The sequence below is a fragment of the Gavialis gangeticus genome, unplaced genomic scaffold (genome assembly GCF_001723915.1).
Source record: "Gavialis gangeticus isolate Ggan-Ray unplaced genomic scaffold, GavGan_comp1, whole genome shotgun sequence".
NCBI classification, from domain to species: Eukaryota; Metazoa; Chordata; order Crocodylia; family Gavialidae; genus Gavialis; species Gavialis gangeticus.
The window spans coordinates 14123532-14140226 of NW_017729011.1; the positions used below are offsets into that span (position 1 = coordinate 14123532).

The 16695-nt window shown below is 55.4% G+C and overlaps 1 protein-coding gene across 1 annotated transcript in view; it reads left to right on the forward strand.

Annotated features, from left to right (window-relative positions):
• Nucleotides 1-302: 302 nt before the first annotated feature.
• ENG (endoglin) overlaps nucleotides 303-16695 on the forward strand; it is a 49328-nt gene continuing 32935 nt past the window's right edge. Inside the window, exons 1-2 of the mRNA XM_019510547.1 lie at nucleotides 303-746; nucleotides 12800-12960. Coding sequence (XP_019366092.1) covers nucleotides 689-746; nucleotides 12800-12960 — 219 coding nt within the window. The 5' untranslated portion in view covers nucleotides 303-688. The remainder of the gene's footprint in view (nucleotides 747-12799; nucleotides 12961-16695) is intronic.

Consider the following 16695-nt stretch of genomic DNA (forward strand, 5'->3'; position numbering starts at 1 on the left):
TAGTCCCCCACCCTGGGGCCCCTACAGATGTTCTTGAGGACAGAGTGATGCCAGGGGATGGTATGTGGCTCACTGGGCTGCAGAAAATCAAATGCAGGCCCGTGGGGGGGAACGGAGCTGCCTCCAGGAGCCACCCACGGTCTAGCAGCCCCCTCCCGAGGTGGGGAGGGAGGACTGTGAGCACCCAGCATCCTGGCCGGCTCTCCTTCGGCCTCAGGACACAGCCCCCACCCATTGCTGTCAGTGTGTGACCTCCAGCAGAGGCTCGGAGCCTCTACAAGCGGCATTTCCTCCCTCTTTTTGGCAGGCAAGCGCTTGGCAGACCCTCCTCTAAAGGGAGTTGATTTCCTGCCGCTCTGGGTCATCAGTGCTGGGTTGAGTCAGTGCCGCACATTCAGGCGCTGCGAGTTCCTCTCCAGCACATCCCCTTGGCGGAGGAGCCGGGACACGACCAGCCGCAGCCTCCAGGTCTGCCCGGGGTCCCTGCTTCCTTCTCTGCCACCGACAGCTCGGGAACTGCCCCAAGGCTGGAGTGGAGCAGATCCCCCTTCCTCCGCCTGCCTGCCCTCAGTCCCATCGTGTGGCCGTGCAGCCCGTCGAGGCTCTCTGGGGCCAGGCCGCTGCCTCTGGACACGGGCTAAGAGGAGCCAGGACGCGCCGCCGGAGCGGGAGGCAGCGTTCCCACGCCATGCAGACTCTCCTGGGCCTCGCCGCGCTGCTGCTCTGTTGCTCGCACGCCTGCACAAGTGAGTTGCTCTTCCTTCTCCGGTCCTTCGCGAGCTCAGCACGGAGGGGGGCTGGGTTCATTTTGTCTCTTTCTGCCTTGTTTCTGCCTCTTCCTTCTCGCCGGCCTCCTCACCGCTCTCCTGAGCTCCGTTTTCGCAAGTCCTCATGAATTCAAGTCAGGCCAGGTGTTCCTCCTTCCCAGAGTCCTGCTCTGTCCCAGAAAGGCGGGGGCATCTGCCCCCGGCGGGAATCCCCCAGTTTGGTCTCCTCGCCTTCTCTGTGGGGAAGCCAGTGGGGCGAACTAAGCTTGATGCTGGGCTGCTGGTCCCCAGCTCCATCCATCTTCTCTAGAAACAAGAGAGGTGGAAGAGCGTCACAGCCCCAGCTCCGCTCTCCGCCAGCGAGGTTCGCTAGGCCTCAGCCGGCCGCGCCGTGCCGTGCCCCCTGCTGCTCTCCCAGGGCTGGGTCGAGGAGCATCTGTGGCCGCTTGGGGCTGGGAGGTTGGTGTCATGTAATGATTTGTTGTGAGGTCCTCAGGGCTGGGGGCAGTGTGCAGAGCTGCAGTGCGAGGCCAGTGGCTTTTTGTCATCAGAGCTGCTCCTGCAAAGAGTTGCACCCCTCCTGTAAAGTGCAAGGGGCTTCAGTGGGGACCACGGCCGCCGCACTGCAGCTCCCAGGATCTGGCTCAGTGGGTCTCGTCCAGGATCCAGGGAAGTTGATGGACAGACTCTCGACGGACTTTGGACCAGACTTATGGAAGCTGGAGGGAGCTGGGTGGGGAGTGTTGGTGGCTTCCAGCAAACCTCCAGATAAACAGCTCTTAAGAAATACCCTGGGAGCAGACAGTGCAGAGCCAGTGGGAGCAGCTGCTAAGGGTTCATTTGGACACAAGGTCACTCCTCTCTGGCTGGGATGCCCTGGGGTTACTGCCGGCGCCCGGAGAGCTGTGCAGCCGGGCTGTCGGTGTTGCTCCACCACAGAACCTAGTGACCCACGATGGGCAGGGGCTGACTCAAGCCGCCAAGGGCCTGGCTTTGCGCAAAACGGCTTTTATTTTGATTACTCAGTGAAGTTGAGCCCCGGCTGTTGCGGGCAGAATCCCGTGAGCCAGGGTTTTGCTGAGGAAACAGCTTCAAGTGTTGCCAGGAGTGGGGGAAGCCTGGATATGTTAGAAAGAAGTACAGACCGCAGGTCCCCCCCCTTCACCCCATCCCCGTTCCCCCGCCCTTTGGCTTTTAAAGCCCCAGAGCAGCAGGGGGGGAGCGAAGGGGAAACAAGGAAATCTCTCCCTCAAACTTAGCAGGCTTTGAAACCTGAGACTGTAAAGAAACAGGGAATTTGGCCAAAGAGCCTCAATGAAGAGAAATCCTCTCACTGGGATCATCTAGTCTGGAAAAATAAGCTGCTTGGAGAACAGCCCAGCCGTGTTTCTTCACCCTTGTAAAAATCCTGCGAACATCCAGGCCAAAGAGTGAAGCAACTTTGGGGCTGGAGCGGGGGGGAGTTTACTCATCTTCAGCAACTACATACGAGCAAAAATTTGGAAGGAGCAAACATTTGAGTGCACAGAAAGAAATGTGCAGGCAAGGATCTCCCCGAGGGAAGGGTGTCAGTTCCCAGGAAGAATGAGAATTAAGTAGCAGAGATGGAGCCAAAATCTTGCTCTGGGAATGAACCATGGCTTTTGCCAAGGGACTGTCCTACATGGCCACATCCAGCCCGCCAGGGTAGCACTGCAGCGGGACGTGGTGGGAGGCTGGGATGGTCGTCGCAGCAATCTGAAGCCACTCTGCAGTTTATAATGCTCTGAGATCCCGCTGTTCGGGTAGAGTCGAACAGGTCAGCACAGCGGGCTTGGCAGGAGAAGCAGCTTCAGACCCAAGGTCAGGTTTCCAGGAGGGGTAGTGGCTGTGGAGATAACATAGTTACTGGGGGTGGTTTCCGAAATGCATGAGCCTCAGAGAGTGGGAAGGAAGGAAGAGCTTGACAGGCACTGAGACATCTTCAAGGGCATTATTTCTGCAGCTCACTCAGCTCAAAGAAGAGCTCTGAAGACATGCAAAAGTCTCTCTCAGCAGGGCCCAGGAGCAGGCACTGGAATTTGAGTCAGGGTAGCGAGTTATTGCCAACGCCAAGAGATCGCAGATCGGGAGTCTGGTCCCAGACACCAGAGATTTTAAAACAGGGATTTCAAGTCAATTGAATCAATGTAAACTCTTTGTTTTAAATTTTCCTTTTGATTTCTGAGCCTTGGGGGTTGTGTTTGCAAGGTTTCAGAGGGTTACAGACTTGGTGCTGGAATGGAAAGCTGAGTTTCCTCTAGGCGCATGACTCCAGGAGCTGGGACTGTGAGAAAACTGCCGTCAAATATCAGAGGGGCTTGTGACCGAATCCTGGAAGCTGATGAGCCCGTAGTAAGGAGGGCTAGAAAAGCAGTTAGCTGGATCTCGGGATCTGGGGATCACACAGCAACCATTGGCTGTGAAAACAGCAGGGGGATGGGAGGGGCTGCAGGATCATTGCCAGAGCGCGTGCGATCTGTCGGGAGAGGGCTGCGCTAGTCACTCGCGTGGCAGGGTTGAGTGGCAGGGATCTCTCCTAGCAGCCTTGTGTGTGCTGGGCTAACATACTTCAGGTGGGATTGGGGCACAGCTAGAGAGTTGCACTGGGACAAATCTGTCCCTGGTACAGCATCACTGACTTGCACCCACAAGGTCTTCATTCAAAGCCCCAAGTTTCCTCTGTGTCTCTGGTGGATCCCTAAGGACAGTCCTGTTCATTTCCCCCATTGACTGTCTGCTGATAGCCAAGGGCACACTTTGAAACCCCTGTGTCACTGGAAGGGAGTCTCTGCTGAAGAACTGGTCCAGCTGCATGGACCGGCTCAGTGGCCACTAGGTCAGAGTTACCACGGGGTTGGCCCCCTACATACGGGATTGGCCCCGTACCTGGCCCCATATGTCAAGCGTACATAGCGCGTGGTGCCGTCTGAGAGCCTGGACAGGCAGCCTGCTTGCACCTGTGTAATGGTCACTGGGTTTGTACACCCGTGTTGATTATGGGGTCTAGAGGAGACATACAAGGTAGCTGTTCCCAGTACGCACCATTACAGTACCTCACTGCACCGGGGTAGGGAGCAGGCCATAGCCCGCTTGCACTGAGCAAATGGCTACCCTGGGATGGAAGATGGAAGTCACACCAGTGTAGGCTGACTTCTCGTTCTTCCCCCGGTAATGCTATCCTGGACTTGGGGTAAGTTACACAGATGTAGGAGTATCTGCTGACTCCTTGTTCATACCAGTTCAGAAGTGGCAACTATCCAAGGCCAGACACCAGTCCCTAGGTGCGAGAATCACCATGGCCCAGAGATGAGTAGATATTTCAAGCCTTGGAGACAGGGCAGCTCACAGGAAGGTGAGCCCAGCACTATGGCCTATGGCCTTTTGGCTAGGGGCTATCTGAACTCCAGGGCCTCTGGGCTTGGGGTTTGCACATAGGATGCCCACCATGGATTTGGGTGCATCTGAAGTCCCAGGCTGACTAGTCTGAGAGGTAGGATACTTGCCAGTGGTAGCGCAACACAGACTTGAACAACTGCGCTCTGCTCAGTTGAAAAAATTCGCGACTAATTTGGCCTAAGACACAAAATTATATATATATATAAATTTGTGTCTTAGGCCCAAGACACAACATTATATATACAAGGGGGAAAGGGACCATTAGGGTGTCTAGTCCCATCTGCTGTGAGAAGAGACCGCATCAGCTCAGCTGCTTTCAATTCCACTTATATATATAAAGACCTCCTAAATCCCACCCCCACCCTGAGCAATCTTATATGTGCATCACACCCACTGGCCTTGTCTTCCTTCTACCGTTAATTAGCATCACGCTTGGTGCTGCTGGCAATTTGCTGGCGTTGTTTTCCAGCTAACAGAAAGGGTCTGATCATACGAGTAGGTCCCTGGGCACCAGGCTATGGCTGTATCTGTGCTTAGCAGTGACTTCAATTTTATACTGCCTGCGCAGTGAAATAAGGGATGTGCCCCAGGAAAGCCTCATGGCACGGTGTAGTGACCCGGCTGTGTCTGGAATAGTGGGCTGGGGAAAAATGATGTGTCCTCGGGGACAGGAAAAGCTGGCTTTGTGAGGGGAGCTGGGGAAGAGAGGAGACCAGTTTCCAGGCTGCAAGTGCCCCTCATTGAGTCTGGGAAAGAAGGCACAAGTCAGGTTAAACTGAAGCAACTGTCCTGAGGTATGTTAATTTATTTCACTGCCTGAAAGGGAAGCAGGCAGCTGTCAGCCGGGGAGCAAGAAGAAATAGTTGGCCATGATAGTCTGAAGTCAGACAGAAGGGGCATGGGAGGTTAGCAGAAGGAGAGGGAGGCAATGAAACCTGGGTCTCTGTTATGTCCATAGTTCTTGGTGTCCGGTAAAGTCAGCAGTTTCTGTTCCCAGGCCTGTGCCCTGAAGGTGACTTGGAGACATCTTTCAAGGCCTGGGAGATCAGAAGCAGAGTGAGAGCTTTGTGAAAAGCACCCTCCCCGAGAGCCCTGAGCTCCCCATTTGCTTTAGTGGGACAAAGGTTTGGCCCAGCTACAAAGAGCTCCCGCTGCCCACACTCCAGCCCCCTTCGGGCACGGAGAGAGGAGCTGACGGTTTGGGACAGTGCTGGACCCACAGCAGGCAACATCTGCACTGTCCCTTCCACATCCAAAGCTTGTTGGGATGTTCAGTGACCTGGGAAGCCAGAGGCCCCTCCCAGCTGAGACTGGAGCAGAAATCAACTTGCAAAGCTTAAATTGAAGAGGGTTTGTTTCCTTCACTCTCCCTTCCCTTCTAGCATGAAGAGAAGGAAGAGTATGGTGTGACTCAGAGCTGACCTGGTCCACGTGGCCGCGGCCGTGGCCCACGCTCCTTGCAGCTCTTGGGGGTGGCAGGTACTTAACAGCATAATTTCCTGGCCTGGTCTGTTAGTGGCCTGCGTGAACTGCAGGTCCCAGGAGTGACGGGGATGGGACTGCCTACCCTAGCTGCCTATCTGCTCCTCCGAGCTCTTGGCTGCCACCTGCCCAGTGGAATTACTGGTCCTTACACAAAAAACCCCAATCTCAAGCGGTTTCACTAAGGAAACTGAGTCAAGTTATACGTGCACGCACACACACGCCCCAAAACAGGAGCCAACCCTGAGACCTGGCCAGCCAATCCAGCAAGGGGTGCCCCACGCTGGGTCTCAGTGCATGCTCCCAGACCCCATGTGTCGTGTGTGTCGCCATCAAACAGGGAATGGCGCAGGCTGCTTTTCCCTGCTCTCCCCCTGGACACACACAGCACTGTTACTGTGAAAGGACGGCGAATTTCCCTCGGGTCTGTCACTCTGCGGCGCCTGTTTGGTAGTGCCAGTGGTGGACTTGGCTTCTGTGATGCTTGGGCTCTTGCCCACTGGCACCTGAGACCTGCCAGCTCACTGCACGAGTGCCAGCGCACAATCATTCATGTGGTCGTGATGGTTAGTCACGGCTTGGAGCCACTGCCCGAGGCAGGCTCCAAGGTCCTGATCCAGCCATTTCCCTCTGGCCCGTGAGTCCATAAGAGTGACCTCGGCCCCCCCACTCCCCCACACAGTCTGGTCTCCTCCATCTCCCCAGGCTGCTCCCAGTGTCTGCACCATTGTTTTGTCTGCTCTGTTTGCTCAGCGTCTCCTTGATCTGTCTTCCGAAAAACAGGAATTGCCCCCTCCCTGCCCCCCGCCCCCCCAACATGCCTGGTCCACACGCCCGGGAGCCGAGGCGACGCGACAGGCTGTCCCAGCTCCTGCTCCCGTCAATACGGGGACAGGGGAGGGGAGGGGAGGGAAGGAGCTGGAAAAAAGAGAGATTTCTTCTTTTTTTTTCTCTAGTACAAAAATAAACCAGCTCTTATCTGATCGACCCTGCGGCCCCATGGGGCAGGCTGGGCCCAGCTGGGTGGCGTTATCTGATCATTACATAATGCTGGAGCCAGCCTGCCTTCCCCCAGCCGGAGCAGCAGGGTCTGAGCAGTGTTTATGCAGGGATCCGGGGTGTAGCTGTGCCAGGGGAGGCCCTCGCCCAGTCCCTGGGAACGCAGGCACCTGCTCAATCAGAGCCAACCAGAGAGGAAGCAAGTTCTCCCTTCTCAGCTCCACTTCAGCCTCTCCTGCCACCCATCCCATTCCCCAGTTCCCCTGGGGAGGAAAGGCAGCAGTGGAGGAGAGTGGTTTCTCCTGGAAATGGGTGTAGCAAGCAGCCCATGCACCTATCCCCATGGCATGGGTGACTGGTGCCCCCCCGATCCTGGGGGGGCACCAGTGGCCACTCACCAACCTGGGGAAGGTCCCCCAGTGGCCGATCGTTGCCCCAGAAGTGCCGCTGGTGCTTCTATCAGCATCCCCACATTCTCAGGGGGGCAAAGGCTGTCGTCCCCCACTCCCTGGCTGGCAAGGGCCAATCTTGGGGGGGGGCATGTGCCCCCCCATACCCCTCCTCTACATGTTGCCTATGCCCCATGGAGTCTTTATTAGCACTGTAAAGCAGAAAGGAGCTGAAAAGCTGAGCAGTGGTACCCATCCTCGCAGTGCTTTCAGGTGTGTGCTTATCTCCTAGGCACACCAGCTTCTTGCCAGTGTGCTGAGGGCTGACACACACCAGGGCACACGTGATGAGGGGCAGCCCCGCAGTGGAGCATGCCCTGACCCATGGCCCTCAGGCAAGGCTGCTGGGGCAGGCGCCCCAGCCCTAGGAAGAAGAGCACACGCAGGCAACAAAGGCAGCACCGTGAAGGGTTGGGGGCAGAGGCAAAGAAGATGTCAGGGCGCCCTGGTGTGAGGGACTCTGGGTGGGTTATGTGAGGCAGGGGTATTTGGCAAGGAAGGGGGGCATGTACCAGTCCATCTGTGACAGGGCTGACTGTAGGTGGGGTTTAGTTGTATGGCATGGGTAAGGAAGTCAGTGCTGTGCGGGGAGGCAGGTGTCTGCAGTGTAGGGAAGATGCACCAGTGGTACGACGGTACCAAGCTGCCAGCCACGAGAAGCTGAGTGACGTGCAGCTGGGGAGTGCAGAGCCGTGCATGGGAACTGGTGAGGGGATACGGCGTGAAATAGCAGGAGGTGCCTGATGGGGTGTGGACAGGGGAGCTTCAGCAGAGCAGGTTGAAACCGCATCCTGCTCTCCCCCTGGACACGCACAGCGGAGCTGCTGTGGGAGAATGGCAAATTCCTCTGCCCATGTCTCTGCCTGGGTAGCTGCGTGCTCTCTCCAGCTGGGGATCCCCGCTTTGAATGTGTCTTGTGGGACTAGCTCCTCCCAGCCAGCACAGCCACGCCAGGGCCCAGGCCAGACAGGTCAGCAAGCTCGCTCAGACAGGAGCAGCGCTCCAGGCAGCTCCCATCGGGGCACAGATCTAATCTCCCACCTTTGTCTGCGAGTCCAGAGCGCTCTGTGCATGAGGTGGGATCGGGGCCGCAGGAACATAAACAGATAAAGCCTGTCTATGAGTTCTGAGCGGCCGCGGGAGGCCACTGTCTGGTCCCAGTGGTATTTCCCTAGACTGGCTGCTTGGGGTAGGACTGGAGGGGAAGACTGACGCTGCCTGTGGAGCCCAGATAAGCCACTGTTTATCTTCCTCCTGATGCTGCCGACTGCATGGTTGGTCTAGCTGGCGTGTCAAGGAAGTGCAGGACAATAGGTGGGTAGTGGATGCCGCGTCATGGACCAGGACTGGGCCATGACCCTAACGCAAAGCTTCTCTGGAATCTGCCTTCACCTTGCCTGAGTTCACCCTTGAAAGTAAATCCATCTTCTCAGCTGTCACTCGGCACATAGCACGGCCGCGGCTGCATCTTCTGTGGGCTGGGAGCAGGAACTAGGGCTTTGACACGGAGGGGTCCTTGGAGCAGACGTGCCAGAAGAGAGTTTCCTGACATGCATGCATTGTGCCTGGCAGGGGCTGAGTCAGAGACATCTTCAGCACTTAAACTTTATTTTAAGTACATGTGTTGGCACACAGGCATGTATGGTTTGAGCCTGAAAGTTCCTGAAGGAAACCTTCCTGGGAAGAGCAGGTTGTAAAGTGATGCAGGGCAAATGGCCAAAGGCTGCAGACAAGACACTCTGGGCCTCTGCTACTTACAGCTTTGCCCAAGATCAGCAGGAAGTGTCCAAGTCCCTAATCCGTTTCCACTACCACCATCCGGGACTCTGCCAGCAATCGCAGGAGTGATCCATTCAGGAATATCAAGGCCAGAAGGGGCTGTTGTAATGAGAACATAACAATTGCCATCTTTGGGGTCAGACCACAGGTTCATCTACCCCAGTGTGCGTCTCGCAGTGGGTGTTGAAGTAGGGGAGGGTAAACAGGGCACATCCACAATTTTCCACCCCCTGCTCCTCTTCCACAGCAGCTTTCAGCATCCGGACTGATTCAGAGGCTGCACCCCTATCTCCCATGTACGGTAACCTCCTGGTGGACCTTTCCACTGTGAATTTGTCCAATCTCCTTTTGACGTGATCAAGGCTACCAGCATCTTGCAGTAGGTGAATTACACAGGGTGTAAAATGAACTGCCTCTCGTTAGTTGTGAACCTGCTGCCTAATTGGTTCACGTTATGTCCCGTAGCTCTAGCACTGAGAGAGACCGTAACAATAGACCCCTGTTGACTTTTGCGGCACCGTTCAGTAAGTTGGAAGCCTCTATTGTGGCCCGCTCAGCCACCTCTGATCTATACTGAAGAGACCCATTTAGTCTCTCCCAATGACTTGCAGGTAGCACAAGCCACTGATTTCCCCCAGTAGAGAGTGGAGCCACAGTGGGCACCAGTTACTTGAGAACCTGCCCAAGAGAGAGCTGGGAAAGGGTAGCAGCTCTTCCAAGCGCCCTTCACCCAGCCCAGGGCAGAGCCTCCTGGAGCAGCCAGTATCCCCCAGGCACCAGCCCAGGGAGGGACCCAGCTGGCCCCATGCTCCTGCACCCGCAGCATGGAGGGAGCCCCTCCTCTTGCACTTGCCCTTGCCCTGCAGCCTACCTTCATTCAGTGCCGCTGCCTCGCACGGGTAACTTTCCACTTGCTTCCCCTTAGCCGTCCATTTCCTGTCAATCACTGGAGCTGCAGATAACATCGTCCAGTCATCCCCCTCCAACGTCAGGGTGTCTGGACACTCCAGGCCCCACATCCGGCCCAGCCCCTCTGCCTCCAGACTCCTCGGCTTGGACGCACTTGTCTGGAGCCACTGGTGAGTCTCGGTCCCCAGAGAGCAGCCGTGGAAATCCTTTCAATTCCTGGCCATCTCCAAAGAAAACACTGCCCTGCAAGTGGCCAGGCCTGGGCCCTCCACCTCTGCTACCTACTTGCTGTTCTTCCTTCCTCTGGGCACCGGGCTGCCCTTGGGGTGGGCTCTGATTTCTCTCGTTCTGCCTGAGCAAATGCTCTGGTGCCACAGTCGGAGGCTCTCGGCAATTGTCTGCTGGCATCAGAAGCTTCTCGGTTCGGGCTGCCTGAGTGCCACGGGCTCTCAGTATTCAGTCAGAAGGTGCCATGAGCTAGGGGCGCTGGGCTGGCTGTGGTGGCTGGTCCTGCTGGGACCTGGAACTCAACATTTGCCCAGACCAGTAGCTGCTGAGGCCTGTGTGAAGTGACTTGTCTCATCCTGTGACCATGTTACCCTCATCCCTGGTCCCTTTCAAGCCAGACATCAGTGTTCCAGGGTTTGAGTGAAATGGAAGAGCTGGCTGTTATTTTTTCCTTCCACGTGTTGTGCACCGCACAGTCTCGTTAGGAACCTGGGGACTGAGAGAAACGTTCCAGGAGAGAAGGGTTAGTTCATCGGCTGCAATGTCATCATGGCAGAAACGAGCTCCTGGGTTGTTAAGAGCATGGCTTCTAGCCTTGGCTTCTGCTTCAGTCAAACTGGGGCTGAATGTTGCTGCACCCCGGCAGGCTGGGTTCTGGTCGCTTCCCACCCTGTGTAGCCGGTTCTTCCTTGTGGACTCTGATGGGCCCATCTCACAGCTGGGTCCGTAGCAGTCAGTAGCCCTGCTTGTGCAGGTGACCAAGGTCAGGCTCAGGCTTCCAGCCAGGATCCCACTCGCATTCCCACTTCAATTAAATACTGCTTGGTTTGTTTGAATCACCCATTGTTACTGGCACCTCAGTCCATACTGCCTCCGTGTCAGGATGATTTGAACAACAATTTTTGATCTTTCCGATTTCCGTGTTGCAGACCCGGGTGTGCGTGTGCATGTGCGTGTGTGTGGGGCGGGGGTGGGGGTGGAAGCAAACATCCTCTTGGGCTCAATTGTTTATAAAAGGTATAGCATGATTTTTGGCAGGAACTTGATTGCAGGAGGGACACAGGACTTTCCATACCAGATCACAGCTTCATTGAGCTCGGTCTCTTACTTCGGGCAGTGGCCAATATGTGATTCTTCAAGAGGAAGTTTAAAAAAAATCCGCAGAGCCCTTGGCCTGCTGTGTTACACTGTGGGTGTGTGGGTAGCACATATGTGCGTGTGCCTGTGCATGTGTGTACATGCCTATGTGTGTGTATATGTGAGCATGCCTGTGTGTATGTGCTTGGAGTTGGGGTTGCTGACCACTCTGGCAATTGGCAGGTCCCACCCTGGAGCCTGAGGTTCGTTCCCTGTCGCTGTTGTGATCTGTGCTCTTCCCTGTGTGATGGCACACCACGAGCCCCCAGTGGAAGGACTTTGTCCTTCAGGCCAGACTTGCGTGGCGGGCCTGTTTCAGCAGGAGTCAGTATTTCACCTTGTGAAGTGCTGGATGGGCTGTGACCAGGAAGGCAGCATGGCCTCAGACAGCCGTGCTCCAGTCCTAGCTTTGCTCTGAGACCTTGGTGCAGTCACTTCCCCTCCCTCCTGGTCTGCTGAGAGCAGGGAGCCTTTGGGGGCAGGAAGGCTCTCCCTCTGTGCGTGCTCAAGGCTTTGCATAGCAGGCCTCACATTTGACCGTGGCACTAGAATATAACATGCAGGAACAGGTTTGGTGACACGTGTGGCTCACCAGGTCTTTGGAGCGTCCTGTGTTACCCTGCAGGGACCCATTGTTCTGCAGGCTGCATCCCTTCCTCCAAAAGCTGACTTGCAGGGAGTAAGGTTGCCCTACATGTGGGTGCCCATTCAGGGAGCTATTCTTTCAGCCCAGCAGTGACAATCTGGCCCGAGGAAACCAGGGCTCAGTTCCCAGGGGTGACCAATGACTGAGACATTACAGCAGCCCAGGTGCAATGCAGAGATCAGCCTGCACTTGGAATTTCCGGACTCGCGATGCAGAGCCGGCATCTGAACAGTTTTGCTGTTGCTCTTCCCTGGAGCTGGGCTCTGGGCTCGGCTGGCCAGAGCCCAGAGATAACCGGTGGAGCTGCACCAGGAGTAGGGAGCGATCTGCCACCGCATGCTAGCGATCAGGTCTAGCGATGAAACACTTCCCAGACGGAGCACCCCTGACTGCAAAGGCACCACAGAGCCACAGAGAAAGGGTGGAGCAGGGCAGAAGCACTGGCCGTGGGCTTGGTTGCTGCTGCGCTCTGCTGAGGAAACATATTCCAGGGCCATGCTCATGCCCAGTCCATCTGTCCTTCCTGGCTTCCTTCCTTCCTGTGCTCACAGTGTCTTGAACAAGCACGTCAGGGCTGTGGTTTCTGTCAGAGCCAACTGTGCCAGAAGCGGGGGCTGCCCCTGCCCCCCACTCCTCCCTGCAGCTTCCAGTGCAAGGCAGATGTCTTTCCTTGGCTGCTTCTCACTCTCTGGGCTCAGGCACCTTGCTGGCTGCTGCTGCACCTCCTTCCTGCATCCCTCTCCTTTGAGCACCTTCTCCCTGCACTGAGTAGATAGTCGCCCAAGACTCTCTCGTGAGCTGCAGTTCTCTCACCTCCGTGCCCCAGAGACCTTTCCCTTGTCCAGCCCCTTGGTTCTCCTGCCCCTTGGCTGGTACCCACAGCCTTCCCGTCCTCCCTGCACTCTGTGCCCCCTGGGGCTTCCCTTATCACCATTCTCCTTCAGGATGGCAGCAAGGCGCCTGACTTTGAGCTGCTTCCTCTCTAGATCCAGTGAGTACTGGTGCCTGCACCCTACGGCCAATCGGCCTAAATTCGGATGTTCAAGTGTCTTACACAACAAGCAGGACTATCAGAGGATGCGTGAGCAACAGCACTGTGGGGAAAGACCGGGAAGTCCACGTCCTCAATGTGAAAAGCTTGACAAAGGTGAGTGATTGTGGGGCTGGGGACCAGGGTAGGAGAAGAAGCATGTCACCTCCTTGTCACCATCCAGCCTGGGCGCTGTCACTGGTCTGAAGCCTGCATCTCCCGGGACTGGATTACACCTGCCCAGGCACAGGGGGATGGAACGACCACCTTGTGAGGGATCCTTTATTTATGGCGGCCAGTCTGTTTCACAGCTGGGCTCTGTGCCACTGCGATGGAAACGGGGTGGGATCCCCAGGCGGGTGCTCTGCTGGCTGAGGGGATGCAGCTAAAAGGGGCTGGTGCAGATGGACCATGCTTTGCTCTTTGGAGAAGGTGCTTGCTTCAGCTGGCAGGTGAAGAAAGGGACAGCGTGTGGTTGTACCAGCAGGGACAGGATAGGGCAGCCATAGGCAGGGATACACATCGGCTCGGGGGTATCTCAGCTGACGTCAAGAAATGCTCAGGCTAACTGAAACAAGAAGGTGCTAATTCCATGGCCCACAAAGAAGCAGCCTCCATCCCTACTGGGGCAGCCTGTCCAGCCACCTCCCAAAACCCAGGGTCTGGATGCGTGTTACTAATGTCATGCTAAGAACATGCTCCAGACTGCTGTAGCGCTGAGGCCTGTTTTTGCCCAGGCTCTGCTGGGGAGGGCACCAGACAGCAGGGGCGGCATTATGGATCTATTATTATTTACAACCCCTGCCACCCACTCAGCCCCTTTGAGCTACATCCCCAAGCTGCTAGGGCAGGGTTGGCTCTGACCCGGGTGTCTTTACAGACCATCAGCTATCAGTTGGTAGCTAACCTGGTGCCTGACAGTGTTTAGCTACTGCCGGAGCCCTAGTCTGGCTTGAGTGGCTCAGCCTGGGGTGGGGGCTGTGCAGGGGAGATGGGTTCCCCACATTCACGCCTGCATCACCAGCTGGACGGACCTTCCTTCCTCTTGGTTTTCGGTGTGGTAGGAGTCCCCAGGACGCACTGCTGTGGTGCTGCTCTGTGTCATGCCCCTTTGATTCACTCCCTGCTGCTAAGGCACTAGAGCAGGCCTGCCTGGATTTTCCCAGCATGTACTTGCACAAGCACAGCTTGGTAGAGACGGGGAAACACGGTTGTGACGGCAGACACAGACCACGCTCTTCAGAACCAGAACAGGCGGCGACACACCTAGCAGGCTGGGACCAGGTGGACAGGGCTTCGCACATCTTTCTTTGGCTGTGCTCAGAGACAGGATGATCTTCTGACTCGATCATGGGTCTGTGTCAGAATGGCCCTTCCCGTGCTCTGCTTTTTAAAAACATGTTCACCAGAACTGGTCAAAACTAATGAATGGAGACCCGTACGCAGTCTCTAAAGGGGATGTCAGTGGTAACAAAAGGTGCCATCCTCATAACAGGCCCAGCCACAATCGTAGGAGCTTTGTAGCCTATGTGCCTTAGCCCTTCCCTTACCCCTGGCCCAGTCAGTCCTTGCTTCCTCTGCTGAGACATTTGACTTGGAAGGGAAATAATTGATGCTAACTATGCTCCGTGGGAGGGCTCGCAGTTCGTCTGAAGTGCTTGGCACATGTCTCTCATGGGCTGCAAATCCTCATGCATATATCTGCCAGCTTTGTTTTTATGGTATATGCAGGCAGTTAAAATGACATTTACAGGCACTTCAGAGGGCAAGAGTCTCGTAAAACGTGCTCTGCTTCCTGCACGTAAGAACAGCTCTGGATGTAGAGCAGCAAAGGGGGGGAGCAGGAAGTGGGTGTGTGTGTGTGTGTGTTTGATCTCCTGTCACCCTCATGTATGCAACTGTGATAGAAAACGCCACAGACTTGGCCACGTTTTAGCTTTCCAACCACGACCATTTCCCTCCAGCCCAAAGATCTGAGGAGCAGGTGGCATTTGGGCTTTCATTTGGCCTCGAGCATTTTTTAACAGCGTGGGTTTCACTACCCTGTTGGAGTCCTGTGAACTATTTTCCCTCCCACCCTTAATTGAAACCATGGTTTTGTTCTGCTTTCTGCCAAGAGGAGAGGGGCTAATTTTCAAAAGCCACATTTCTCTAACTCGGTGTAACCAAAGCTACATCAAGTCCGAAGAGGCTTTCTTGGAGTGAGGTCCCGCACAGAGTTTTCAGGGACAAAACAGATAAAATGCAGCAGGCACAATTCTAAAATTTAACAAACCAAACAGACCTAAAATCACCCTGTTGCACTGGTAACCCTGGGCCAGCTGTTTCCGAAGTGCCTTGTCACTTTTGGAACCAAGAGTTCTAGTTTTTTCTTGTCACTTTAGATGCTCCTTGTTTGGGTGTGGGCTTTGAGGTGCTTTAAAAGCACTTCTGGCATGATGTCCTGATCCTGCCTTCTGAAAAAAACAGCTCCCCTGGAGGTCTCTCAAGCCAGGCATTTAAAATCACAAGTCCCTTTTGGAACTAGAGTCCCAGACCCTTTGAATGGGTTCTACGTGGCGTATGCTTCCCATCCTTGCTTGGGATCCAGCAATAAAGGCCAGTGGATGCAGATGCGGCAGCCTATCTTGAGTGACATAATGCAGTAAATAGTTGGCTTGTCAGTGCTGTGTAGCAGCCACGACCACTCCCAAAGCTGGTGGAATTACATTGGGGTAAAACCAGCCGGAGCCTGAAGAATATGGCCCCCACCACTTCTGCAGAGAGCTCAGCTCCTGGTGAGACGTGATAAACACTTCTTGGGAGCTCTCAGCCATTGTGTTTGTCTTCGACCCAAGGGCCTGTGTCCCATGCCGGGCTGCTGGGGTCTAACCGTGGTCCCGCAGTCCCGAGCTCTGCGTGTCCATGTGATAAGGACCTTGGCGGGGATATCAATCAGGGCGATGGCATTTGTCAGTCTCACAATGCTGGGAATGTTTTATTGCAAGTCACAGCTGGGCTGGGGAAGCCTGGCTGCGAGACTCTTATCCCTGCCAGCCATGTTCCTCACTAGGGACTTGATTATAAGCAGCATGAAGTCAGTGAGAATGAGACAGATGGATCAGTGTGAAATGCTTGATTCTCAGAGGAGGATTTCCTGCTATATTTCATCTGAGCCATCCTCCATGTTGGGCCCTTTGAGTCGGACTGTCAGCTCCTCAGCACAGGGGCCCGTCGGAGAGGAGGTGAACAGCTCCTTATGGCTTTTTTCTGCTATAGCTCATTTGTAGAGACTGTCCTTTCCAAAAAGAGCCGAATGCAGCCATGTCCTGCTGACAAACAGGGATGGAAAGAATGTTCTTCCTGGTTAGTTATTCTCTTTTAATGTGTAACACGCAGGCAAGTGTTTATTGCCTTTTCCTGCCCTAGCTGCAGTAGCTAACTGATTGCTGCTGCCCCCATCTGCTGGATTCAAATCCATTAGCTCTGGAGCTAGAGGTCATTGGGTTCAGGGTGACAGAGGGTCACTGCAGAGGAAAGCATAACTTGCTACAGCAAACCACAGCGCCTAAGACTGCAGACACAGCTGATGCTGCCCAGTGATTCCACCCAGCTCCGCTTCCGATCACCAGCTTCTTTTTTTGTGTGGGTGGGGCTGGATGGCAAAGGCTGGAACTGAAAGCATGAGGTCACACCAGCGTGAGGACACTGAAACCGCTCCGGATTCAGAGGCCGAGAAGGATGGTTGTTTATAGACGTATGGAGTCGCCACTAGCAGCCTTCCTCTCTCCTTCCTCACACCCGTCTTTTCCTGAACTCCTCCCCGCAGCTGATTCTTTGCAGCAGCATCCATCCTTCAGACCGCTCGCCTTA